The 27,384-nt window shown below is 41.1% G+C and overlaps 1 protein-coding gene across 2 annotated transcripts in view; it reads left to right on the top strand.

Annotated features, from left to right (window-relative positions):
- The window catches only part of nbas (NBAS subunit of NRZ tethering complex), a 143,315-nt gene extending 117,721 nt beyond the window's left edge, over positions 1 to 25,594 (top strand). For both annotated transcript variants that reach the window (XM_087180396.1, XM_023430124.2), the window contains 4 exons: positions 7,352 to 7,491; positions 12,216 to 12,363; positions 13,426 to 13,560; positions 24,428 to 25,594. In XM_087180396.1, coding sequence (XP_087036522.1) covers positions 7,352 to 7,491; positions 12,216 to 12,363; positions 13,426 to 13,560; positions 24,428 to 24,703 — 699 coding nt within the window. In that variant the 3' untranslated portion in view covers positions 24,704 to 25,594. The remainder of the gene's footprint in view (positions 1 to 7,351; positions 7,492 to 12,215; positions 12,364 to 13,425; positions 13,561 to 24,427) is intronic.
- The last annotated feature ends 1,790 nt before the right edge of the window (positions 25,595 to 27,384 follow it).

Below are 27,384 nucleotides of genomic sequence, written 5' to 3'. Positions count from 1 at the left end.
AGATTGTTTCATTTGCATGTGAAATTGTCCAATTTGAGGCAGACTGAGGCAGTCATTTTAAGCCTTACAACAAAAAACATTCTCCAAAGTTATTTCAAGTTCCTCTTTAGTTTCTTCCAAACAACCCACTATTGCTGTTATAAAACCTTTATAGATCTTATGTTGCAGAACATACACATGTAGAAAGGTGTACCGGATACTGGGAAAACATAAACACTGATATTAACTGTTTATAAATCTGTAATTCTCTTCAATATCAGTTAATGATGACGAGCTTGAAAATAGATTTTTATTGTAAGTCAGTTGACTATTGATATGTTTTTTTATGTTTTGTTTATTTTTTTTAATTAATGAAAAGTGTCTCAAAATAAGAAACACATAACCGCTGCTGCGTCTCTTTTCTGTAGTGTCTCTAACAAACTGGCCATTCTCTTTATTTGTTCTGACTCCACCTCGACCAAAACCATGTCTTAGGGCTGATGGAGGGCTCTCATTAAAATGGGGTGAATTTTTTCAAGCTGGCCACTAATTTACACATCGTGACTGACATTTTGATCCCAGTGTTTCTCATTAAATATCTTGATTGTATGATGCTACAGTTCCTCAGGGCACAGACCAAATTGGTGCTTGGACAAAAATATCTGTAAGGGCAGCTGATACACACATAATAATTATATATTTTTCATCTATCAGCAGAACTCTTCTATTATTTATCTGAATATAAATTAATAAGATTACAAATGGAGTCTATAATTATAAAGCCCATGTGTTGGGTTTTAGGGGGATCTGTTGGCAGAAATTAAATATAACATTCATAATTGTGTTTTCATTTGTGTATAATCAGCGGAAACTAAGAATCGTTGTTTAGCGTGAGCGTGTGCTCTTCCGTGGAGCCCGCCATGTTGCGCTGCTGGTTTCTACAGTAGGCGAGGACAGAGCCTTTCATATTATTACATTCTCTGAAGGCCACCGTAGGTTCCTCAGCAGGGGCATTCAATTAAAAGTCAGAGAAGTCCAGTTAGACAAAATTTCCTTAAGCAAAGGTCCAAATCGTCAATCGGGGGGAGCGATTAAAAATAAAACCTTCTCTATATAATGATATAATAATAACTATGTGCTCTTTTATCATTTTAAAAAATAATGGCTGCAATAGGTAATAACTATATAACAGAGGGCATTTGAAAAAATATAATTCTGCTGGTTGCAATCTGGAACCTCACCACTGAATGTTACACACTGGTCCTTAAACATTTTAAAAGGCATGTGTAGTATTTTACGAGTCATTTAAACTTCAAAATCACTTTCACTTACTTTCTGTGAGACTTCTTTGACGGTCATAAACAACAATGGGCTGTTAGTTATGGCAGAACAAAAGGTGGAAACAATAAACCAGCCAGTTCATAAAGCAACGGTATGACACCCACAACACTCCAACACAGTTTAATTCAGCAACATTTCTCAGTGATAATCACAGCCACAGAAGCCTTTCAGCAACATAGACACCGCCCATTTAAAGCCAACCCACAGTGTGTTTTGTGTTCTATGAGACGAAGTGAAAACCGCTGTATGTTGACAAAATGAAATAAATGTCAGTCAGCTCCTTTCACCAAGATGGTAATTACTCAGCGCAGCTCTGTGGGGGCTTGACCTTGAACATTTATGCTGCATTCTGTAATCTACACTGTAGCCTTCCAGGTAGGTGTTGACCTTAAATGAAATCCCCAATGAAATGGCTAAAAAGCATGTTTTTAATGTTCAAAAACACTATGATTTCTTTCTTTTTTCAATCCCCTCTTTAGACTTTCAGACTGTTTCAGACCATGTCATTTGCAATAAAACATGTTTACGTTCTTTTAGAGTGCAGAACTGGAAACAGAGGGTGGTAACCTTACGATTTGTTGCAGAGTTACTTCTCTGAGGGCCTTTCATTGTTCCAGGGGATGCTGTTGATTTTTTTAAGGAAGCAAGCTGTCTGTTCCTGTAGGACAGTTGTAGGCTCAGTATGAAAAGTAATGTACCCTATACCATGTCAAAGTCTATCATTTTCAATCTCATTTAAAATGTTTTTTTTGTTTTTTGTTTTTCAAATTAAGATAAATATCCTATCGCCAAGCCCTAACAGCAAGCTATTTTAGCATTGTCTCCCATGAATTTAATTATTAACCATAAAAAAAAAAACATGAAATAGAATAAGAAAAATCAGAAAGGGCTCAAGCTCCCGGTGGGCCCTAAATATGCACACGGTAGCTCTTAGCTGTTGTTGACAAACATGCTTATTGTCTACAAATAGAAATACCTCAAAGCCTGATTGAGGCCTCAACTCACTGGATACACATCCTTAATGTTTACTCTTATAGTATAGCAGGGCAGTCTTCATTCACCCTGTGTGTGTCTAAAATTATCTACAGTATTACCTTCAAGTGTCACCTGTGTGTTGAAAGCAGTTCAAATTTGAAAGACCACAGTAGGACGCTTTGATGTGAGAATATTTATTTAGTGAGGGAGTTTATTCCTTTAGGAAAGATGGCGACATATGGAGGAAATTATTTCACAGGAGTTTATTGAAGCTGCGTTTCACTGGCATTCGGCTGATTGTTTTTGATTGTGTGTGCACACCTGCGTGCCTGTTTGCAAGGTCCTTATTATGTGTGTGTGTGTGTGTGTGTCGTCCTCTTAAAGGAGTGAAAGGAGTGTCATGCCAGCAACTCTCAGGAGGAATAGATGATTCCACTTTTATCTGTCTAGTCTCTCTCTCTCTCTCTCTCTCTCTCTCTCTCTCTCTCTCTCTCTCTCACTCTCTCTCTCACACACACACATATGGAAATGCATAGTTTTGCTTTCTGAAAAGAAAACACATCATCTGGACATGTCTACTTCAGTCTTTTAATACTTCATCTTCATTCCTGTCCTTTGTTGAAGTAAGTGTGTGTGTGTGTGTGTGTGTGTGTGTGTGTGTGTGTGTGTGTTGTCACCCACGTGGCTTCTGACAGTTTCTGCTCCACCTATTGATTTGCCCCAAAGCTGCTCCCATCTCTCTCTCTCTCTCTCTGTGTCTCTCTCACACACTTCCTCTCTTTTCCCCCTGTTTTATTATCATATGCTGATTGCAGGGTTAGACTGCATTGCAGGTTTTAATCACTGGAGAGAGACCCTGTCTGACTACACAAGCTTTTTTTGGGGGGTGGGGGGGGTGACTACAACACACTCTGTAATTGCTGTTCATCCTATAGAAATGTGACTGTGACTGTGTTCTTGTGCAGCTTTCTAAAACTTTAGAAGTGACATTTTAGTCAGTCTTTTCAGTTCAAGGTGCAGGAAAGAATTTAATCAATAAATGTCATCAGTGGTATAGTTGTAGTAAGTGTGTGTGTGTGTGTGTGTGTGTGTGTGTGTGTGTGTGTGTGTGTGTGTGTGTGTGTGTGTGTGTGTCCAGTTTTACAAGATAAGGTTATTGTCAGTATTGTAAAGCAGCCCTTACTAAGCCTGTATTGCTTTTCATAGGAACAAGGTTGAAAATGCTCACCGGTATATGAAAAGATCACAGCAGTCAGGAAAATGCAATATCCATTTTACAGTATCACTTTACACAGATCCACCAAGGTACACACAAGCCTCCGCATCCACAGAGTTTTCCACTTTTCCCTGAGTTACAAAGAGAGAGAGCAACAACGCAGCCGCTGGTAACTACCATTTGTCATGTTTCATTTCCTTCAGCCTTTACTTGATGGCTTCATGCATACTACTGTGCTAAAAGACTGAGGCTAAAGAAGCATGTCATTGGCAACAAGTCAGCAGACAATCGAATAACGAAACAGCATTGTCCTTGTATTGCAGCACAGAGCTAGTTAGTCCTTGTATTATAATTATGACAAAGAAAAATGTAAGATTAGATTCATTCATCAGTTCAAATGAACCCTGTTGGAAGGGTTTGCTTACGTACTGCTACTTTTTCACTGTTTTTCCCTTTTAACGTTACAATAAAAAAAGGCTTTTAGCATGAGGAATAACCAGTGAGTCTGGCAAACGTACCGCTATCTCATGTAACTGTGATCAGGGTTTAGTCTGGTAGCATTCAGGATCAGCCTCCGCACAGTGGGGAAATGCATATAAATTCATCCGTTTTGTTGCAAAAGAAACAAAAGAAAACCTTCCGTACTCTTTCTAAACGCCGACTACCGCTCTCACTGGAGCCCCATGTGCACCACTTTGTGTCGCATGTTGAGAGACGTGAAGCTCGACAGGCCTGCTGTGTCTACTGAGATAATAAGCAATGAAAAGACATTTACTATTTGGAGGAGAGGTTTACATGATGATTAATTATATAAAAAATATAGAGTCTCAGTTCACAAGTATACTGTGCCATTAGCATTTATCTTGCTGTCTCACTGACTGATGTTGGCATGGACAGATGAGGAGGGATGAGAGGAATTGAAAGTATTTGAACGCTGGGTAGCTAGAAAAGGGAAGCACATGCATTAGATGAAAAAACGAAAAAAAAAAATGTTGAGAAACTGATATAAATATACAAAGAGGTGGACAGTTGGGTGCATACGGTGGGGATTTATATTTATATGGCTTGATTTACTGAGACACCCATCTAATTTGTCAGCACTTCTCTGCTAAGTGTTACAGTATTGGCTGACAGCCTCGTCCCTCCTTCTCTCCCTCCTCTTTCTACCCTCGTGCCCTTCTGCCCTCTATTCTTTGTACAACACCACAGAGGAAATGTTGATTTTAATCACGAGGCGTAATTAATTACCATCCTTCCTTGTTAAGAAAATAAAACCCTCACAGCCACATAGTAATTGGTAGCAATTTAATCTGTGGTCTACTGTAGGTGAGTTTTGATGTGTGTGTGTGTGTGTGTGTGTGTGTGTGTGTGTGTGTGTGTGTGTGTGTGTGTGTGTGTGTGTGTGTGTGAGAGAGGATGTGTTATGTGGATACGTCTGTGTGTCTTTGTAATTTGTATCGTGTTTTGTTTTGAGAACATGCAATCAGAATATTATCAGGGAATCCCAAGAGCTTTCATACCCTCGAATTTCCCGAGATGAATATACGTTACCATAAAACTTATAAAATGCTTCAATAGCTGCAGTGTTCAGTATTCAGCGTTCATAATGCAGTAAGGCCATAACAATGATGAACAGGCTTTGGGTTGCAGTTTACATTCACTGATGGATTTGAGAGCTTTAGATTGCAGTGAGGGCTTTTTACAGGTAGTTAAGATTCCATTTCTGTTTCCCAAATGACCTCCATTTCCAGAGGGTCCTGAGCTTCAGCTTTGCTCATTTATTGCTCCATCCCCCATCATAAGGCAATTCTCTACAGCTCTAAGTGTGGATCTGCTGTGCTGCCACCGATTTAGCCTGTGCTTTTATGCATAAATTAGAGGTTTACTATGACTAATGTCTCAGAACCAGCAGGAGTATCTGACGCTTATTAAGGACATAAACTGATCTGATTACTTCTTAATAAACAGTGGACCAATTGTAACACAATTATAACTATTTGGAAATCTTACATATGGATATCCCAGCACTCCCGTCCATCAGATGTAAAGTTTTTAAAATGTTTTTACGGGCTCAGACATCAGCCACTGGATGAATCTATGACCAGCATACTTTTCTTGGCCACCAAAATAAATGTATCAACATTCCAGTTTTCACGTGCTAAAATGCGTACTTTGTGTGCCATCAGTAGTTGCCATGGAATTAGCAAAGGAGGGGTTTATTCACTTTTGCCTAGGGTTACCTACACAGCATAAAACAACTCACCTGTGGCCTTCAACTGCGGCTTTTTATAAAAACTTCTCCTGGGTATATGTTTGTTCAAAGGCCTTGTAATCCAGTCATGTAGACGCAACATGTACAAGCAGTGGGGCATGTGGTCCTCGTGGCCACATGAGCTCCACTCCGCTGAATTTCGGCATTCGTGCATTCGGCAGCCTCGACTACTGCTGTCAAGCCATTTATAACAGTGTAACTAATTAATCACTGTAAGTGTAACTAATAAGTCAAAAGTTTTATGATAATGTTGAAGGCAATTTTGCGTGATGTACAAGAATTATTGTGGTGGTCTTGGGCATCCTAAGACAGCTATTTTTTTGTATGAAAAAACCTTACATGGTACACTACCCAGATTGCTCTAGTGAGCTCACAATTAATCCTCCCAAAGGAAAAGTATTTATTGCCTCAAAATGCATTTCATTAAATTATTGTTAATGGCAGAGCTTCAGCTTGAGCACTATGGGGCTGGATTTTCACCAGTACCAATAGAAGTCTGTAGTAAACCAACTTCATTCCAAAACTGTCTTATGATTGAAAATAAAGGTTCAAAGAAGAGGTATGTATTTACATGTTAATACACGTATAAAATCTGGTCAATGAAAATAATATCCTGGTGTCTTCACATGTTTAAGTGAGACTGTGTTTAGACCTTTACACTGATAAAATATCACCAGGCTTTACATAGAAATCAAGTCATAAATTTGAGAACACCACTGAGGCTGAAATGATGTTTTATGAGTCTGGCTGCAAGTGATGTATGTTTTGTGTGTGTGTGTGTGTGTGTGTGTGTAAGTGTGTGTGTATGTGTGTGTATGTAAGCGTGTGTGACAGAGCTTGTCTTTGCAGCAGCCATGCTTTGGCAGGTTGTAGTTTTCCCTTCAGAAATCAGCCGCTCTCTGAACTGTTAAATCACACTAGAAGCCAACCTTTGAGAAGAAAATTAATTACTTTCCTTCCACCTCCTTCTCCTCTCATTTTTTCCACATTAACCCTCACTCATTCTTTTTCATTCTCTTTTTCTCACTCTCTCCTTCTCAATCTCTCTTTTCCTCATAATAGTGTAGAATAAGTTTAGCCAAAGGTGACGTTTTCTAGATTAGCAATGAAATGTGCACTGCCTTGTTTGAAGTTTGAAGGCTTTGATACTGGTCTAGATTGTGTTCGACTGCACAGTTCATTCAGGTCTTGCTTTGGCAGGAATGTCTCGCTTCACTCTTCTCTACTGCAATCATTGCTGTACGTTGTAAAGTTTGTAGAGAGCATGCTTCATTTGAAATCAAGGCAAGTTGCTCTCCTGTTGCTGTTGCGTTTGTGTTGGATGGTGTTTCACTGAAGATGCTGGCATTTATCATCATATTTATCCATGACATTGCACTTGTAGCAGGACTTTAAAGAAGCAGATGCTTACTCGAGCCGGAGCACCCTTCATTTGCCGAATTTGTGCTTTATTCTCAATGAAGTGGGGATATCTCACAATCCAAATCTTCACGGCAGGCCTTTGTTTTCTGGCCTCATATTTATTTACCTTTTTCTCCTATCTGCTTCTTCTCCTCCTTTTCTGTCAGGTCCAGATAGAAGATGTAGAAAACGAGGACAAACGATATGCTCTCTTCCTGGAACTGCTGGACGCTGCTCAGAAGTGGGAGGACTTTCAGCTGCTCATGCTCCTCCTACAAGCATGGCCACCTATGTTGAAAGAGGAAGTGTAAGATGAATGAGATTTCTTTTTCCTGTTCTTTGTTTGTTTAAAGTTATTGACATTCTGGGAAAATGTGCTTGTTTACGTTCTTGTTGAAAGTTACATAAGCATATTTCCCAAAATTTTCAAACTATTATCGAAAGGTTCCCTCTAGTACAGTTATTACTTACTTATGAATTTGTTTACAGCTCATTAGCAACTGCATCATTCACAAGTTCAAACACACTGGATTAAAAAAAGCCCTCACATGTATATATATATTCTATAGGCAGATTTTTAAAGATAGAAAGTGCAGATGTCGTGCAGGATAACAAGAGTGTAGCAGCTGATCCTTTCTCACTGCAGTTTTCTCTCTTTTGTAACCTCTTCTCTCTGAGCAGGTTCAATGAATATCGGTTTAAAAGTTAAAAACTGAGTGCTACTTCACTAGTTGGCGGGGTCAAAGCAGCCTCTTATCCCATGCTTAAACAAAGTTATAGTGGGTGTGTTGTTTTGGTGCTTAACAGTCGACCACAGACACTATCAACCGCGTTTCGACGGCAGTTTGTTTGTTACCGAAATCAGGGACATTAACGTGTTAATAGGCATCTTCTGTGCAATGTGTTCTTATTTCAGTAAGAGTGCGAACGGAGAATTGTGGCTCTAATCACTCAGGGGCACGTATTGCACATAGACTTTTAGAGTTGGAAATGAATACAGGCATCCTCACAAAGATTCAGGCTCCAGGCTTTTTGCACCAGCTGGCGTCTTATGAGCCTCAGCCAATGTTGGCTGTATTATCGATAAGTGCCTAATGATGTGATTGCTCTTCTCCTGCTCCATTGTTCTCGATTAAAAGTGAGCGATACTCTGAGGACCACTGAGACAATGGAGGGTTATGCTGTCTGGAGTTTATCCTTCCAGCTCAATCAAAGCAGACTGCGTTTCAAACAGTTTTCGATCAGCACTTTAAAGTAGAGTTCTCTCCAGTAGTTGTTAAAAACTTACAAGGACGTGCACAAAGCTGTGTATAGGAGAATTAGCTTTATTGACTTGACGATGACTTTGTTGATGAGCAAGATTTACATACTGTATGTTCATTACTGATGCATCAGTTTAAAGGCCTACACGACCTGCCTGATGGGATACTTGATCGTTCAAGTCTTAATTAAACACTACGCCAGGATCAGACTGCGCAATACGTGATTACTATGACAGATCAGGGAATCTTCCCGATCGGGCTGGAGGAGCCACAGACAGACTTCCAGGATCAGGAATTCTCAGACTATGTCAAACGAGGCGAGACGAGGAAAAAAAAAAAAAAAACCTGATATGGTTGTCTTTCTGCTGGGGCCTTGTGAGCAGTCTTAAGCTCCATCTCAACCAAATAGTTCCAGGTACAGAGGAGCCACAACATCTGAACTAAATCAGGAATATTTGCACATCTCTATTTGCACTTCCACCACATCTGAAGAACCGTGAACAATCGGCATATAAGACCAAAAGCTGATTAAAAATGACCCTATTTTTCTTTTTTCTTTTTCTTTGTATTTACTATAGAGAGATTGTGATGTTTGAATGGATGCAAAGAACATGTGCCAAGGTTTGATGGTTATTCATTTCTGCTCTAAACAATTAGCAAATGCTTTCAGCACATTTGGACCTGCTTTCCTTATTTATTTCCACTTTTTGACTTGCCAGGAAGCCGCCAACATAACGCTGAGAAATATCCACCCTTTGTGGTTTTGATATTAGAGTCGCCCAGTGCTGTTTTCTGTGTGAATGTAAGATGTGAATGAAAGTAGTAACACAAGGTAGCTGCCTGTGGGAACTTCGTGTGATCAATTAGCAGCATTCAGCACAGCAAACTACCCCGATAGTTCCTGAACCATCAGAAAGTACTACCCCGGGAAGAGGATAGTTCTTTGGGACAAAAAACTATGGGACAAAAAGACTCCTGAGTTCCTGAAATGGTTCCTGGGCCCCTGGAACAGTTTCTGCTGTGGAAGGAGGCCATTACATGCAGAATAATTTTTCCCACTTTGTTTGGACCATTTTCAGGCTGATATTGTTTCATCTAATCCAACAAAGCAGCTTAGTGTGGAGGTGAAAACAAAATTACTGAGAGCAGGAAAATTGAAGTTTTTCAAAATACGGGAAAAATGTTGTATGTAAATGAACAGACCGAAAAGCATTAGGAGAAAGTGTGAAGAAATGATTATTTATATTATTTGTTGTGAAAAGTAGAGTTGTCATTGGGTTTGTGAAAAGTCATTGTCTCTTCTGGCACAGTGCACGTTCAGCTGAGAAGCAGTGGGAGAGATAGGATTAGTTTGGACAACGCAGCTGCTTCAAGTTCACCCACGGATTTCACTGACACTCCACTGACTTTGTGTGTGTAGCAGCTGTAGTCAAACCACCACTGCTGTGTCAGTCAGCTATAATCATTTTCTTTTAACTTCAGACTGAGCTGAATGAACTGTGTTTTCAGATTTAAATGCAAACATAATGTTGAGTACACACTCAGCCCTTGATTATGGATTTTTCTACTTTTTTTTCCTTGTCTCTTTAGTCGTCCTCATTTAAATTACTCCAGGTAATTTGCTGCAAAGTGCATACATACACTAACTACGCCGTAATGTGCGTCCTCGAATCATAGAAGCCTGAAATTGAAGTCTGATCTGTGTTAACTGTGCGTTTTATATGCAGCGGCTGCTGTATCCGGCACTCGTAATTTGGGACACAAAACTCAGAATAACTTAACCTTCAAGTGCCTCATTTAAGATGGTGAAGACTTGAGGGTGTTCTATCTTACATGGTTAACCTTTACCACTTGTCTGACTCAGCACTTAATCCTGGTTAGGATGGAAGTGTGTTTACTGTTCGTGTGTGTGTGTGTGTGTGTGCGTGTGTGTGTGTGTGTGTATACTCTGTAGAGTGAGGATTTGTTCCAGTCAGAATACAAGAGGCTGTTTTGGGAGCTATATTGAGTGTTGCATATCAAAAGCTGATCCTTTAGTCTGTCTGCATAAACTGAGTCATGATTCAAAGCACGAAATGGGGGCTGGCTGTGACTCACACTGCACCCCATGACAGATTTGGCGAACGCACAGACACTCATAGTCGCATTCAGCAGTATAACTCTCTGTCCCCCTGGTAAAAGCACAGGAAGCAGCCGTGTGCCAGCAGAGCAAGTGGACTCTGTTCACTCCTGTGTTCGTATAATCTGAAGGTGAAGCAGCTTGTCCGGATGAGACACCCCTGGTAGCAGGATGAAGAACTGCCTTTTCCACTGACAGGAGCCCTGCCATCTCTCTCTCTCTCTCTCTCTCTCTCATTTGCAAGCTCTTTCTATCGCTCATATAAGGACTCTTGTTTTTTGCAGATACACATAGACACTTAGGATCTTACCGCAGGGCCTGCTGCTTCTAACATGCCTGTTTAGGACACACTTCAGCAGCCTAATCTGACTTCAGGCTGCAACCACTTGAAAATGTGTACCTCTCGTCATATAAACAAGGGATTTTCCAGCATGTTATCATCTCCCTTTTATCATGTGACAACAAAACATGTTCTTCCTCTCACCTCCCATCTCCTTGTCCTTCTCTGTCTGTTCAATATTTAATGCTCTGCTAGTCATGTTGATCACATACATAACTTCCAGCAGTGCTGGCATGTAGACACCTATTTTTGAACCACTAGAAGCACATGTTCCCTCCTTTGCAGTGGCGCTTTACTGCTTGTTCCTGATAGATAAGTGACGATACTGTTCTAACTAGGGTTAAAGAATTTTCCTCCAATATATTATATGAATATTTAGAGCCTCACCAAGGCTCAAAGATGTGATTCGATTCTCTTCCTGAGGCTTGGCACAGATATAGTGAGAGGTTGGCTTTGCATTAACAAGTGCAACCTCCATAACCATCAACATTAGTGTTAGCCAGGATATATAGGGGCTTTGAAATGCTACTGACTGCTTGCCATGCTAATGATAAAACTAATAAAACAGCCAAGATCTAATTAACAGATCGCAAATCCCTCTGTGATTTCCATCTTTCTTTTTTTTTTTCTATGCTCAATATGTATTAATAAAGATCCATGAGGGTCATACTTCTTTAGCATCATTGGTGGGAGTTCATCGGTTACTCAGGAGGCATTAGCAAAGGTCTAGAAGAGCTCATGAAGAAGCGTGTAAACACAGTGACACCTCTCACAGCTGACAGCTGTTCCCTGGTGTTCTCACAGAGAGGGAGAAAATGCAGCATGTCGGTGTTTAATATTAACTGCTGCAGGAGTTTTGTGGTCAAACATCTCCCTTCCTCGCTTACATGTCAGCGTCAGAATTCATTAGATTGTCTGCAAACCTCTTGATAATTCTCTCTGCTTTCATGTCAGCCTGTGATTTGAAGGGAGGTTGATGCTGTTTCTCTTATGTGGCTGTTTATATTATTCATAATCTACATTTTCATGCAATATGGTGTACATACAGCTGGTGTAACCCGCTTATTGTCGAACAGGATTACCATCTGGTGACATACGACAGCAGAGTGACGGATATATAACATTTATGTAATTTTACATGCTGAGATATTGTTTTGACTTGACTATATACTGTGTGTTCCAGTACACAGGGTTAATATTTCAGATATGTACCTTTGTTCTTCACATGCGTGCTTTAGTACCAGTCTATGTCTTCATCAGAAGTCTACACACATTCATATTCACAGGCCTGTCTTGCTCTCTACCTCCAGGGCAGAGTCAGAGCGTAACCCCTGGGTGGTGCTGACCTCAGCCATGCTGACCCGCTGCCAGGGGTCGGAGGCCAGATTAGACCTGGGTCAGCAGGTAGTCACCATGGTGCGGACTCTCTATAACACAAAACACAAGCTCCCTGTACAGGTAATCAGAACACACAATCAGATTACGTTCTTGTGTGTCATTGTTTTACGAATGCATTTGTCCTCTTAATTATCATCTGATCACAATGAATCTGTGAAAAGAATTAAAACAGAGTATTTAAATAAAAGATATGAATACTTCTCCCACCACTACAATACAGTTAGGATAGGGAAAATTCATATTTTAAACCAAAGTGTAAACTGGTTTCAACACATGATCCGTTCATCAGCGTCATCAGCAGTGTCATCAAAATATGGAAGTAGGCCTGTGCGTTAAATGTAGCCTCGGTGCAGTGCCCCCGCATCTTAACACAGGAGCCTAAAGCTATTAAGTATGTAACCCATAGCAACATGTTAGCATCAGTTCAGTGCTTTTTGTAATGTACTATAGGCACTAGCCGCTCTTTGATATCTGACGGCCCCTAATGCTATTCATGCCCTGCTGAGAATCAAGGCAGTGGTAAGCCTAATGCCATTCTGTATGTCTAGCGCCAGCTGACTGTGATATTAGTTTAGCGCTAATGCTATTCAGCGTGAATAGGCTAGTGTCCGCCTGGCTGTCTAATATTAGTATGGGAAGGGGGGTGGGAGGTGGAGAAGGAGGCCCTTTACTCTCTTCTGAACAGCTTTAATTTGAATCTGCTGGAATGAAACCGCCAGAGCATGGGGGAGTCAGATTGCATTGTGATATCCATATATTACTGGATGGGACTGCAACAGGACTGTGTGTCTGCTGAGTGTGTGTGTATGTGTTTGTGTGTAGGCATTTTTAAAAGTATTATGTGCTTGTGTGTCTGTACAGTATATGCACATCAATTAACCTTCACTGTTCCTCGCCTACTATCTTCCCTCTGTCCCCTGCTCCCCTCTTTTGTTCTCCCCTCCTCTTTTTCACTGTCTTGTGATTACATTTCCTATTTTTATCCCACTTTTGCTTTTATCTCTCTCCTTCCACCATTCATCCATACATCTATACATTCAACTATCTACCCCTCCTTCTTCTCCCTCTCTCTCTCATTCTCCCTCCCTCCCTCTCTCTCTCCCTCTTTCTCTTCCCCCCAAGTGTATCAAACACATAGCCACCCTGCTCCTCCAGAACCTGCCGAAACTCCAGCAGCCTGCGCTCAAACTGATGGCTGAAAGCGGTGATGAGGAGCTGCTACAGCTGACTCTGGATCAGATCAACAGCATGACAGCAGTAAGTATTACTGTAATGCTCTGCATGGTACATATTCAGATACAGATCAAATGGACTTTACTTTGGATGGAAATCTAAGGTGGCAACTCATGATTTTATTTTCACTATTACTAACAGTTCATATGTCAAATAATTTATTGAGTCTATAAAACTTGAACAAATAGTGAAAAATGCACATCACAACTTTTCAGAGCCCAAGGTGATGTTTTCAGCCGACTTTCCGTGTGCAACCAACAATACAAAACCCAAAAGTTTTCACTTTTCAGTGACATAAAAACAGCAAAGAGCAGTGAATCCTTACACCTGAGACACTGGAACTACAAAAGGTTTGGCATTTTTGCTTGATAAACGGCCTAAAAGCAGCCACAAGAGAGGGCAACTGATGAAGGAGGAAAGTCCAGTCTATTTGCTGACAAGAGGAGCCAAAAATGATAAAAACCTCTTTACTGGTGTAAAATAATAATGAAGTTCTCCAAAAGATTCTTAACATTCAAATAACCCAATGTTCATCGTCTTGCTAACTGTCCTCTACTTTTGGGAAGCCATAATCAGATAAGAGAGTAATCGTTTTAAGACTGTGTGGGCCGCTCTCCACTTTCTCGATCAGATAAGCAGTTGTCACAAAGTAGGCCTCTCAGACAGAGCAGACCCTCTTTTTGTTCCTGGATCAGATAAGAGAAAGGCTCACTATTATATATACCAGTGACAGAGACCCTATTAAATGAAACATTAAAGGTCCTATATTGGTACACCTGAGCAACACGCTGTTTTTATCCCACAGAGAAAGGAGAGCGAGACTGAGGGAGGCAGGGTGTTGAAGATAGTACGAGAAAATATATGTGATTTAGAAGTGGGAAGAGAAAAATCAAATGGAGGAGGAATGGGTGATGAGAGAGGGAGGGAAAGAGGGAGATAGAGAAATGGGATGAGATGGGGAAATATAAAGACAGAGCAAATGTATGAAAATGTAGAAGTGACCAAGACTGAGGTAGAGAGGGCGGAGAAGGGTGCACAGCCTGACTGAAGAAAGGGAAGACAGAGAAGATGAACGAGTTAGAGAGTTAGAGAAGGGTTATATGAATGGAGTACGACAGGTAGTGTGTCACACTGCTTTGAGAAATAATCTTGCTTCTGCCACCTAAGAGCTGAATGAGCAGGGACGTGTTCAGAGCAACACAGAACAGTGTTCGTCTGCAGATAACATCAAAAGAGCTGGGGAGAAATCGTCTTACATCTAATACATCTGATAACGTGTCGGCTTGGACTCACCGTGGAGCTGTATGCATGTGGCTGTTGTGGCTGTGTGTTTGTCTATGTGTGCATTTCTACAAGTGTGTGAGAGTTTCTCTTTGTCTGTGTGGGAGTGCATTTGCCTAGGTGTGTTTATATCTACTGCATTTTGTTATTAATGTGTTTTCAAGTAGCTTTTCTGATTGCCTAATAATATTTCAAAGGAGCTTTGACAACATGTAGGGATGCGGGTCCAACTATTTCTCTCCCAATTCCAGTTACTCAACTCAGGGTATCTGCCAATGCAGAGTACCAATCCAGTACCAGTGCTCTCTTTTCCCCCAATTTTAAAACATACACACCTCACTGCTTTCAACTCATCATAATCATTTATATGTAAGGTAACATGAGGTGAGGGATTGCTGGGTCAGCAGCCTGCAGTGACTGATTGAATGTACCTGTGCTTGGTCTTATACTGAGACTGACAGTGAGTAAGTATCATGATGATACGGTGCTGCTCTCACAGCATGCACACACTTGGTTTGGGATCTCAAACTAAAAAAAAAAAAAATCCAATGCTTCATTCTTCATGAGGCATTTTTTCCTGAGAAACCTCTCCAGTACCTCTCCAGGAGAATGGTTTTGATTTTATCTGTCTGTCAAGGTTCTGAGACAACTGTCTGAGATTTTTGCCTCTTGGTGCTCACAACACGGAACATTTTTATTTAAAATTTCTAACACAATTTGGCTCTTAAGACAACTGGGTCTTGGTTACTGTGGATAATCCACATGTCTCACTGGGATCAGTTTTCAAAGTAGTTCCAATGAAAATGGTGTAACATGGTGTAATAACAAGGAAAACCACGCTACTGGCAAAATATGCTGTTGATTTAGAAAAATGAAAATAAATAAAGAAATCATGTTACTGTACAAAAAATTGATTTACTTCCATTTGTAGGTGCAGAGACATAAACACAAAGGGGTTAAACCCTTAACTATTAAATAGATCAAAGTGCTGCACTGTTGTGGTTCACATGTTTTTCCCCACTGTGACCAAATTTGTGCTGATAAAGGAGGATGACACTCAGAGGCCTTTTATCAGATCTACAAATAGCCTGCACTTGTCTTCAGCTAGCCATTAGCAGAGCCATAGATCTTATCCAGGGAGGATCAGAAGAACTGATTTTAGTTCAGCTAGGTCGATCAGAAATTCAGTGAGCGTACTGAGGGAGCTTAAATGTTAATTAACTATTGTTATTATTCAATCCTTTAAGCGTTTCATTGAGGTTCGCTCTTTTGTCACAGTTAGTTTCACTCCAACATACCAGGAAAGATTAATTTATCATAGAAAACTACGTGAGTTGTTTAAATGCCACTCAATTCATTTACCTGCGTTTTAATGTCTTTGTTAACAAGCCTGAAGTTAATTTTGGCCACAATGCACCATGAATTTATCAACTCTCACGTTCTTGATTAAGCACATGAAAATAACATGTCAGTCTGAGTGACTGACAGGCCTTATCTTCAAGCACTGCCCTGCTGGTCTGTGTGTTCCCGGCACTTTGCTGTGTATCTGATGTCACAGACGCATGTTCACATTGTTTTCCTCAGTCTCAACACATTTTTTTTTTTGTAAAGGCGATGCCCCTGAGATTATGATTTAAAAAAAAAAAAAGATTAATTTTGAAGATTAGTTTTTAATTAAAACAGTGTTACTGGATACCAGTTGATGTAGAAAGTAAATGAAAAAATAAAGTAATTTATTTGGCTGTAGTGTGAGATGTGTATTCACTTTGCTTCGTCTTGCTTTGCTGCGATGTGATAGGTTAATGGCTATGCTCAGCTCTGTTGAAGGAGATCACTGTGGGCGTTGGAGAACTAAAGGAAGGAGGAAAGGAAGAAAAAAAGTGTGGGCAATGTTGATGATTTGAAAGGTAGACAAAGGAGTAGTGGTGAGAGCAGGTAATATAGAAGAGTTTGTATTGTTCTTAATGATGCAGGGAAATACAGTGCGGGCGTGCAGGTTTTTATTTCTTTTCACTCGAAGCAGTGTCTTTCCCCAAAGTCATTCCCTCTCATCATTTCTTCCTTTCCTCTTCTTCCTTTTCTGCTCTACTCCTGCTAGTGAAGATGTATGGGCTGTGGAAGAGCAGAGGGGAGCAGTGGAGCAGGGAGCCAAGGGTTAACACCAGCCTGAATAATGAGAGACAGCGATAAGGGGCTGATAAGACCTGTCCTACCAATATGAATGAGCTGTCAGTGCATTGTACAGCATATATAGATCCTGCTGCATGTGTACGCAAACAACCATGCATAAACAGCTGCAGTACGCACTGACTAACATCTAACATTAGCCCTATGAATTGGTTGAAAACGTCCTCTTGGATTGACTTTTTAAAGATTTCAGCTGACTCATTTTAGAATGGGAACAAGTCTTAAATATATATGTGATAAAAGACTGCGGCTAAAGCTGCATGTCTCAGGCAAAAAGTCAGCAGTTGATGATCCATGTTGCAGACATGGAAATAAAGAAACTGCATTGTTTTTTTATAGCAGAGTAGAGCTAGGTTGTTGTTGTATTACAGTACAAGTATGATAAGAAAAAATCAAATTATTTCACTAACATAAACCCATTTGGATGCTTAGCTTGCATACTTGTCTACATTTCCAAACCATATATTTTCACTTTTAGCATTACAATAGAAAAGGCTTCTAGGATGAAGACTAACACTGACTAACAATCATATTGGCTTAAGTTACTGGTGTGTAGACTTCCCCAAATCCAATAAAGATCAAGACAGAGCTGCTAACATTATCCTTGCTAGCATCCATGACCAGCTTCTATACAGTGAGGAAACACTACACAGTGGGTGTGCTAGTCATGAACTGTGTTTTTTTTTTTAACGTAACTTGCAACGCTAATGTCGTGAGTCAATGATATGCCAACTCTTGGCTTTGGGAGTAACACTTGGGCTTATTGTCGGATGTAGCCTAGAAGCTAGTTACCTGAAAACGCTACCAATTGCAGCTTTTGTTATCCAGTTCCTTACACAAGGCAAAAAAAAGACACCATCTTCCCTCTTTCTATGTCTTACTATCCTTGCTACAACATGCAGGAAAAGCAAAGGCTTATCTAGACACTGTGTCGTTACACACGTTGCTAAGCTGTGATTCAATTATTGGTGTTCTGGGGAGGGGGTTATGGAGTCCGTAAGTTAATTAATCAGCTGCCCCACCTTTTTCGTATTCCTCGTCACTTTTTTTATTTATCACTTGTTTTTATTTGCATGCATGTGTCCTTGTGTGTGTGTAATTAGGTTAAAATCCACTCCAAGGCCTCTCAATGAAACACAAACACCTTGTCTATCTGCCCAGTGGAGTGAAGACAACAGGCTTGTGTTTGTGTTTGTGTGTGGTTGTGGTTGTGGTTGTGTGTGTGTGTGTTTGATTGAGTGATTATGTGTCTAATTGCTTGTTTAAGTGGGCTTGTTTACAGCTTTGGTGCCATATTGGACCTGTTAATCTAGCTGTGTTTGCCTTCAACTCAGTCCGTTGATCCCTGATTTGCTCACTGTGGGTATGTGTATTTGTGTTTGCTCATGTGCGTCACAGCCCACTTTTATTTTTATTTTTTGGCTTCACGGCCTCTTCTTCTGTCACTTTCAATCATGTCGTGCTGTAAGCAAGGACTGCTTGGTGTTGTGTGTGTGCGCACACAGTTTGTTGCACCACTCCAGCCTAGGGACAGTTAGGATGGAGAGATGGGGGAAAAAAGAGCCTGAGGAAGGAGAGAAAAGGATGAGAGAAGGAGGAATGGAGATACTTGTGTGTTGTCTGGCATTCCAAAGAAGCTTTATGATTTAAATGATAAAAGAAGGCTTGGCCATGCATTATGTATTAGGCATTGTACGTGCACGGTAATTCCAATTAAGCTCTCAGCCGGGTTTAGCTCAAGGAGAGAGGGAGGGTGGAGAAAGACATATACAGGAAATGAGAGACGTGCAGAGCGAGAATAGAAAACAAGGGTGTGAAAAATTGACCAGACCAATCAGGCAACATTTAGCGGCCACTGAAAACATGCAGGAAATACAACCTTGTCCGTCTTTCACAGGATGAGACAGCAAGAAATGAGAAGGTAATAACAGGAACGAGAGCGGAGTTGGACATCTTATGGCCGCAGTTTGATGTGTCAGTTCTCTTGTCATGCTGAGTGTTTGTTCATTCACTCTGAGTGCACACTGGCTGCAGGCGAGTGCACGCACGCACGCGCACACACAAGCCAGAAGATGCCTCTTGTTTTCGCTTCACTAAAGAGTCAGACAAGGTGTTGTTTGAACCTTTAGAGAAAACTTGGAGGGGCATTTAACCTGACACACACACACACACACACACACACACACACACACACACACACCCCTGTGCATAAAAATACATACACCCCAGGACAGGTTTTCAAGTTCTCCCAGCTGTGGACCTTTGACAGAGAAAGGAGGGCATGATGAATGTATTCCCTCCTCAATCAAATGCTATTTGTTCTGAACTGTTTGTAAAGGTGAGGTCTGATAGACCACTGGGGGAAATTCAAAAAGTCAGAGGGAGAAGAGAAAGAGGGGTGAGGAGGGAGAAATCACAGGCGGAGGGAGACGGTATGGATGGATATGCAGGTTTGCGAGAGGTGCAGCACATGGCATGGTGAACTGGAGGATGATGTCGTAACTGCCTTTTACATGACGGACGCAAGTTCAAACTGATGTTGTGGCAAGAGATTTACACTGCTGCAGTATCCAAACTAACCTCAACCCTATCAAACACTACACTACAATTCCTTCAACCCCAGTCAAAGCAGCAACTGTCATTTACTCCCATTAGGAAACTCAAAATCAAAACACACTTCACAGTTGCTTATGAATCTGAGCTGCATCGATGTGTGCTGGCTTTCCTCTGTGTTGCACTGCAGCAATGTGGTAGCCAGTCACAGCTGACCCTGAACAAATTCTGCAGCTTTTATGCATTACGTGAGAAAAAACTTTTCATATATGGTATGTAAAACAAAAACTTTATTAACTACTTTTGATGTAATTAATGGAAAAAAAATGATATTTTGCGAAATGTGCTAATTTGTTTTTTTTGTCGAGAGCTAGGCGAGAAGAGTGAGCTCTTTACAATTCAGTTTATAATTTTTTACTTATTTATTATTTTTATTTAATTAGTTAAACAAACATGTTATATTTTAATTGGTGAGCTTTAGAGATGCTGGTAAACTGATTCTGACAGAGACCGGCTAGCTGATTCCAATCTGCATGCCAAGATATAAGCTAATATTCTGGCTGCAGCTGCATTTTTATTTATTTATTTTTCTGGGCTTTTTATGCCTTTATTGGATAGCACAGTAGAGAGAGACAGGAAATGGGGAGGTAGAGAGAGGGGAGTGACATGCGGTAAAGGGCCGTCCGATGCAGGATTCGAACCGGGGCCGACTGCAGCTACATGTGGGACGCCTGCTCAACCCACTGTGCCACTCGACGCCCCGCAGCTGCATTTGGTACATGGTATTGACTTTCTTGTCTAACTCTCTGCAAGAAAGCATATGTGTGTGTTCCCCAAAATGCTGAATTATTGTTTTAATTACAGCATGCTTGAAATCACTCAATTAGACAAGAGAAATGTGCAGAACAATGATACATGATCATATCTTGATTCCACTGAAAGTTGATAAATGAAAATATTGAATTATCCCTCATCACTTCCATGCTTTCATGGAGTTTTGCAATACTAAGAAGTGTAAATTAGTTATTAAATGAATAAGTATTGTCCTTACTAGCTGCAGGGGAACGGCACAGCAACCTCAGACCAAGAATATGAAGGAAAGATAATAATCATTATTTAATAATTATTTGAATCTAAATAGATCCAACTAATTAGAAATGTGTGTATAGTTAGTTATCATCTGAACTTCATTACACTCAGCTCTCTACCATACACTGCACACTTAAAGTAGTTGTGAACGCTGGATGAACAGCAGTACCTGAAATGTGACAGAGCTGTTCATCCTGTAAAAAGGACATAAAGTTATCTGCTCCACTCTGATATCAAGATTCCCCTCCATTCCTCCATCTCTCTGCCGCTCCTTGACATCTATTTACAGCTCCACTGTCAATCTGACTGACTCAAGACTCAAATCTGCTGTCTCTCTTGACACTGTCAAACAGTAATAGCCTGGGAGGTGTGCGTGTGTGTGTTCCTGTGTGTGTGTGTGTTTACAATATGTGCATATTCCCGGACGCAGTACACAACAAGAAGACAAGAATCCTTGTCCTCTAAATCTGTACACATCTAATGCACATCTCAGTGCAAGTGATAATTTATGCGTGTTGATACTTTCTAAACCTGTCTCCTCTGCAGCCCTGCAGGTGCCATATCTGAAGCATCCGCAGGGCTTGCACCTGCATTTCCCCTCCCTGATGGTTGATATTGCAACACACTCAGTCAGAGTGACAGCATCAGCATCTTACTTTTGGACGCCACCTGGTAGAGCTTTAGGGCCAACAGGCTTCATGCATGTGCCATGCAGAGCCATTTGTATTGTGTAGGTGTGAGCTCTCATTACAGGCAAACAATGCAGGTTAATTACACAGCTTCAAAGGGCACCATAGAGGGACATTTAACAAAGTAGAAATATTAAAGAATAATTCTAAGATGTTGGGTCGTGGCTCTGGGGATGGCAAGTCGGTCAGTCGGTTTATCCTCTTGGGCAACAATGTGGTTGACATTTTCGTTTTTAAGTGAATGACTCAACAGCTACTGATTGGATTACCATGAAATTTGTCTTTACTCGCCGCCTAGCGCCATCTTCAGGTCAAACTTTTAATTTTCCAATATTTTGATTTAATACTCTAACACTGTACTTTGTGTTTGCATGCTTACATGCTAAACTCGGCGTGTTTAATAAGGGAAACATTAGGCTGAACATCAATATGGCAGCATTTTCACTGTGAGCATGTTAGTGAGCCGATGTTGGCATTCATCTCAAAGCACCACAGTGAATAAGAACAGCCTCACAAAGCTGCTGGAATGGTTGTGGACTCTTGGTCTTGTTGTAGTTCTGACCATCATATCTATCGGTGTTAATAAGATTGCATTCATCAGGTTATAGCTGAGATCTGGTAATGTGGAAACGTTGATGAAAAGAGTCTGACGCCCAGTCGGAATAAACAGGAGCAGGCTGGTCTTAAACAAACACAAGATTAAGCTAAATGTTTTTGGTAGAGAACACTCAAAGCAAACAGTGGAATTATCGCCTAAACTGTCCCTTGTCAGCATCCAACTTTAACAGCAGTACTTGCTGTAGCTGCATTACATTACTGATGCACTCACTCACCTACAAATAAATGGGTTTAAATAGGCCGTTGGCTTGTTTATAGCGTGGCTAATTATCTAACTGCTTGTGTCTCTTGCTTTGTCTGACTTTACTGTTGTACTGTCAGTGTCCCCATGTCTCAGGAAATGCTTTTCTTTAGTGCACTGTTATCACAACTGGTAGGAGTGACAGCCAATAAAAATCTCTAGAGAGATAAACTATTTGATTATATTATATCCATACTTCTGAGAAATGTATGTCAGTTGTTCCTTTACACGTCGAAATTGAAATCATCTTTTTCTCGTGACATTGAGCCTGAAAATAGGTCAATGTTCACTGCAGCTCCGCAACTCTCATGCAGAACATTTGTTCTGGGCCTCTGTTGAGGCTCCAAAATCAAAAGTTTGAAGCAGAAGCTGTTAAGTTGTTTTGAAGTGCCTCTCCTTGGTTCTAGTGTGCATTCAGCCCTTGGAAACAGTTGGTTCACTTAAAAATGTATGTATCTGATGCTTTCAGTGCATGTCTGCCTTTCTCCTCTCCGGCCTGCTCCCTCCATCTTTCTCCGTCATACATTTTCAACACTCCTAAGCCCTCCCGTCTCTCTCTCGTCTGTCTTTCCCTTAATTCTCATTATAACCGGATGACCTCCTCATCCAAGTCTGTCTCGAGATTCAAAATTTCTCTGTCTGTCTTCTCTGCGGCTCTTTTCCCTCCCCTGTCTTGTCATGACTCATCTGGTCCCTGTCTCTCAGTGTAAGGGAGAGATTAAATTATTAGTCATGCATGACATACTGTATCTCTTTAAGTGTTATATGTCAACTCTCTGTCTCCCTTTCTTCCTGTACCAAAGCAACCATGAACTTGTATTTAAATGGTGAATACATCCAAATCCAGAATAGTTTTATAGAAACTATGAATCTTGGGACAAAGTGACAACGTTCTTTTTCAGATCTGCTTGCATTACCACGAGTTAAAGTTATTTTATCCACAAAATATGATTAGTAATTCCATAAGCGGACACTGTCATTGTCAATGACAACAGTCTCTCAACTCTCATGTGACACATTCAGGTTCACTAATATCCTTCATCACAGAGTGATCCTTTTGAAAGGGTTTTATGTTTTTAAGGATGAATTATCCTTCAACGAGAGAAAAATGGAGCGAGGCTGGGCCAGAGATGAGAGATTTTAGAGGTGAGGGAGAGAAATTCATCCGGCTCTGTTCCCTTTCTCTACTACAGAAGAGAAGACATGAGCTCCACATTTATAATTGATCTGCCTCAGCTCCAGAAATACCCCAAAAGGGACTCACTGTTGTCCGTGTGTGCACATACACATAATGCGTGTATAGCTGAATAAGTGCAAGCTTAATAATACAGACAGCAAACAGGTGAGAGCGTGCAGAGGAGATGGGCTGAGTCACAGTGAGAGGCAGAGTCACGACCTTTCAACCCCAGCACTCAGCCTTGCTTCTCCATGGCCTGTAAACCACTCACCGCAGCCGCAACGGCATTTAGCTGTTTGAATTTGCATGAAGTTCATTGATGTAAAGAGGCGGAAGATGGGATTAAAATGTTATGTAAAGGTCTGTTTATGTACGTGTGAACATGTGTTTGTTATTTTGTGAACTCAGACTCTCAAAGCTGCAAATAACAGATTTGTAAGATTTTGTAAAAAGATTTGTTTGGTGTGCATGCGTGTATGTGTTTGGGGACCAGTAGTCCACATGAGGACCAAACCCGGTCCCACAAACTTTGTGTGTGTGTGTGTGTGTGTGTGTGTGTGTGTGTGTGTGTGTGCGTGTGTGCGTGCGTGCGTGCGTGCGTGCGTGCGTGCGTGCGTGCGTGCGTGCGTGTGTGAGAGAGAGAGAGTGAAGCCATGCCATGGGAATGGTGGTGGCCACATCCTGTGACCTAACACTCTGACCTCATCAGGTTTCTTCAAGCGTGTAACACTGTAATTACACACACACTGAAAATACTGTCACTGCAGGAAGAAGCTACAGTAACTGTTGTTTCTACAGATCCGTGTGGCTGGTAAATCTCCAGATCTAGCAGCCACTTCCATTGTTTTATCAGCCAGTAGGTGTTTAGAGTAGAATCGATCTGCTGAGTGATAGCTGGTTACCGGGCAGAGACTGGCTTCACATTTGCCAAAGTTCTGTCTGTTTTTCTTGGCACATGCTCTTCACAGGGATGAACTTGGATCAAAAGTTAGTTTCTCCTGACTCTCTCGCCTCATGTGTGTTTACACTTTCTCCCTCTTCTCTTTCCCCCTCCAGGAGACAGCTTCCTCCTGCGACGCTGAGCTCCTCTCGTTGCTCCTGGACGCCGGGCTCCTGGTGGGCTGCGTCTCCTCAGCCCTATACCCCCTGCTCAGCTCCCACATGCTGTCCCACCAGCAGGAGCGGGGCTGGAACGTGGAGAAAGCCGCCGCTGAGCTGCTGGCAGCAGGCCACAGGCCCGAGGCAGGCTCCCTGCTGCTGGCTCACCGCGGAACCCACCAGGCTCAGTTCACCTTCAACTCTGCCTTGGCTGTTCTCAGGAAGTGGCTGTGAGGGGAGCAGGGGGGAGGGATGAGGGGGGAGGAAGGTATGAGGGAAAGATCACGGCGGGGAGGCGGTTTGGATGGCAGCCACAGACCACGGTGATAAAGGAGCTTCAGGGAAAGAGAGCGGGAAGGTGTTGAAAGAGGAGTAGAATTAGATTGGATTGAGATCTGAAGAAACTAGCATGAGTGGAGAATTGAAGTGATCTCAGGCTGTACCTCTGCATTTTGTTCTGTAATTGGGTTTCCGGTTCATCAACTGAGGACGCGTCAGCAGCAGCTGCAGTGTCTCCCTTTAAGGTATAAGAGCGGATACCTTTAATAGTGAAACATCTGCTCAATTGGAAACACACACACACACACACACATGCATAAATACACAAACCTCTGCTGTCTCTTAGTCAAGAAAGAAGGTTCAGACAGAGTGCTGATCAGAAAATGCACTGGGTGATTGCATATATTTTTGTGTGTATATATGTGTGTGTGTGCACGTCCTTTTGTGTGATAAAGTAATTGAGCGGTAGCCGGGAAGCAGTGGGTGGAAATTAGCCTATTGTTCCGTGACAGGTTTGCCTCTTTGACATCCCATCGTTAAACACCCTGCCTCTGCTCCATTGTTTTCCCCCTAATAATGTCTAATTAATTCCTTCTAAACAAATTATCCCCGCAGCTGCCCTGCGCCCTGTGTATGTGTGTGTAGATGCACAAATACTCTGTAAGAGCACCAACGCCCCGGCGATATCATGTAGAGCTAATGATGATGAGAACTAAACGTGTATGTGTGTGTTCAGGCATGCAATGATGATGCTGTCAGCATGGTGTGTTTCACATTTTAAAGTACAGGTTTCTTTCTCTCTCACCTTTCAGAGCTGAAATAAAGACAAATCCAATGACATGAGAATGAGTCATGTGTTTGTTTTTATTGTGTTGCATTTATTTCTTTATAATAGTGTTGGTGGAACACAAGTGGGTCACATTTAAGTCCATGCTAAATTTTCAGTAGATGTCAGTGAATATTTGTGGTGTGAAACATGTTTTTTTACAGTTGACCCTGTGAACATTTCACAGAGTTTTACTTTTCTCGTTAATGAGTGTGTTTTTATGAAGATTTGAGTCCCATCTCATATTGAATTCACTCAAAACATTTGCATTATAATTACAACATTTTCACGTTGTTCCAAGATAATTATAGCCCTCTGCCCGATGTGTGTTTTCGCTTCCTCTCAAATGTACTTTTTGTTTTGTTACACAGTCATTTCAAAACAGTTTAGTAAAGTGTTTTCACTGGTCAGCAACCAACTGCTTTCACCTGCGTGCCAAATCTGCTGTCGACCAAAAGTATTAAGTGTTTTTTTCTTTTCTTCCCAGCCCTTGAAACTGATAATTCCAACATTTTTTGAGAAATTAATCATTAAAAAAAGGCCCAAGTTTGTCATTTATCTTGTTTGTCAAAGCGTTAAAAAAAAAATAAACCTACCATATCAAAGTGTAACATCATTTTAATGAACAGTAAGTGTGAATACAGGATTTGGGTGGTAATTAGGCAAGATGAAAGATCAGCTTTTTCTTCTCACAGAATCTTCTGATTCAGATTTTCAGAAGATCTTACAGATTTTTATTTTTTTATTCATTTATTCATTTTAATTTTTAATCTATTGAGTTATTAAAGGAGAAACCAGTAACTGATATAAACACTGTGCTCACTCACATTAAATGCGACGAGCTGATTGGGAAAAAAATGTTTGCAAGTGCAAGTTATCAGTGCTGCACTCACGTCTGCACCTTGCTTTAGTTAATTATCCAGATGCAGCTTGTTGAAGACTAGCTGTAACTGTACTTGATGGCTACCGTATGGAATTGTGGCACCAACGGCTTCAAGGCCCATTTAAATCTGTTCAGGCAGTAATAAACGGATCATGTTTCCATATTTGCTTGTTAACTTTCTCCTGCTGCACTTAATCCCTTAATTATGGAATAAACATAATGATTTCTGCATGGATTTCTTTTAGTAAAGACTTCTTCTGCCACCCCCTAAGACAAAATATGAGTTATTTTCTTCAAATTTCTTCTCTTTAATATGTGTTGTTTGAGCACACAGTGGTATCTGCCCCCCCAACCCACTGTCATTTGCAATACTTTTAGGCCAGCCAAAACAAGAATATATATTATTTCTACATTGTGAAATATTCAACCATAATTCACTTTGGCAGGCAACATTTTAAACAGCTGCCAGAGTAGAGTAACTCGTATCCCTGACAGGCCAGAAATTGAATAAAGGGCTGTGGCTCGAAGGTATTTACCCTGACAGCAATATTGCCGTGTTTCAAGCCCATTCATAAGAGATGGGGTTGGGGTGGGCGGCTGATCTATATATCAAACAAGGGAGTAATGAATCTCTCCACCTGTGGAAGGGATAGGGGAAAATGAGACAATGCTCGTGTCAGTGATAGGTCACATGAAAATACAGCCAGACTCAAAGCTATCAGATGGGCTTTTTGCAGGCCTTGCTGTGTTAAGGAAGTGTCAACATTATACTATAAGATGAAATAATACTGTAGAGATTAATGGGTCAATTCCACAGCCTTCAAGTCCTACACTCACGGCTCTGTCATTCATGCTACTCTAAGCCAGTGTCAGACATTGATGGTTAAATAGGTGACCGATTGACTTTGCAGACATAAGAAAATACAC

This window comes from Seriola lalandi, unplaced genomic scaffold, assembly GCF_002814215.2.
Source record: "Seriola lalandi dorsalis isolate HSWRI2012SDOR001 ecotype SW California unplaced genomic scaffold, Sedor1 jcf7180002054901, whole genome shotgun sequence".
NCBI lineage: Eukaryota > Metazoa > Chordata > Actinopteri > Carangiformes > Carangidae > Seriola > Seriola lalandi.
The sequence above is the reverse complement of the archived record's forward strand: the minus strand, read 5'-3'. Positions and strand labels throughout refer to the sequence as shown.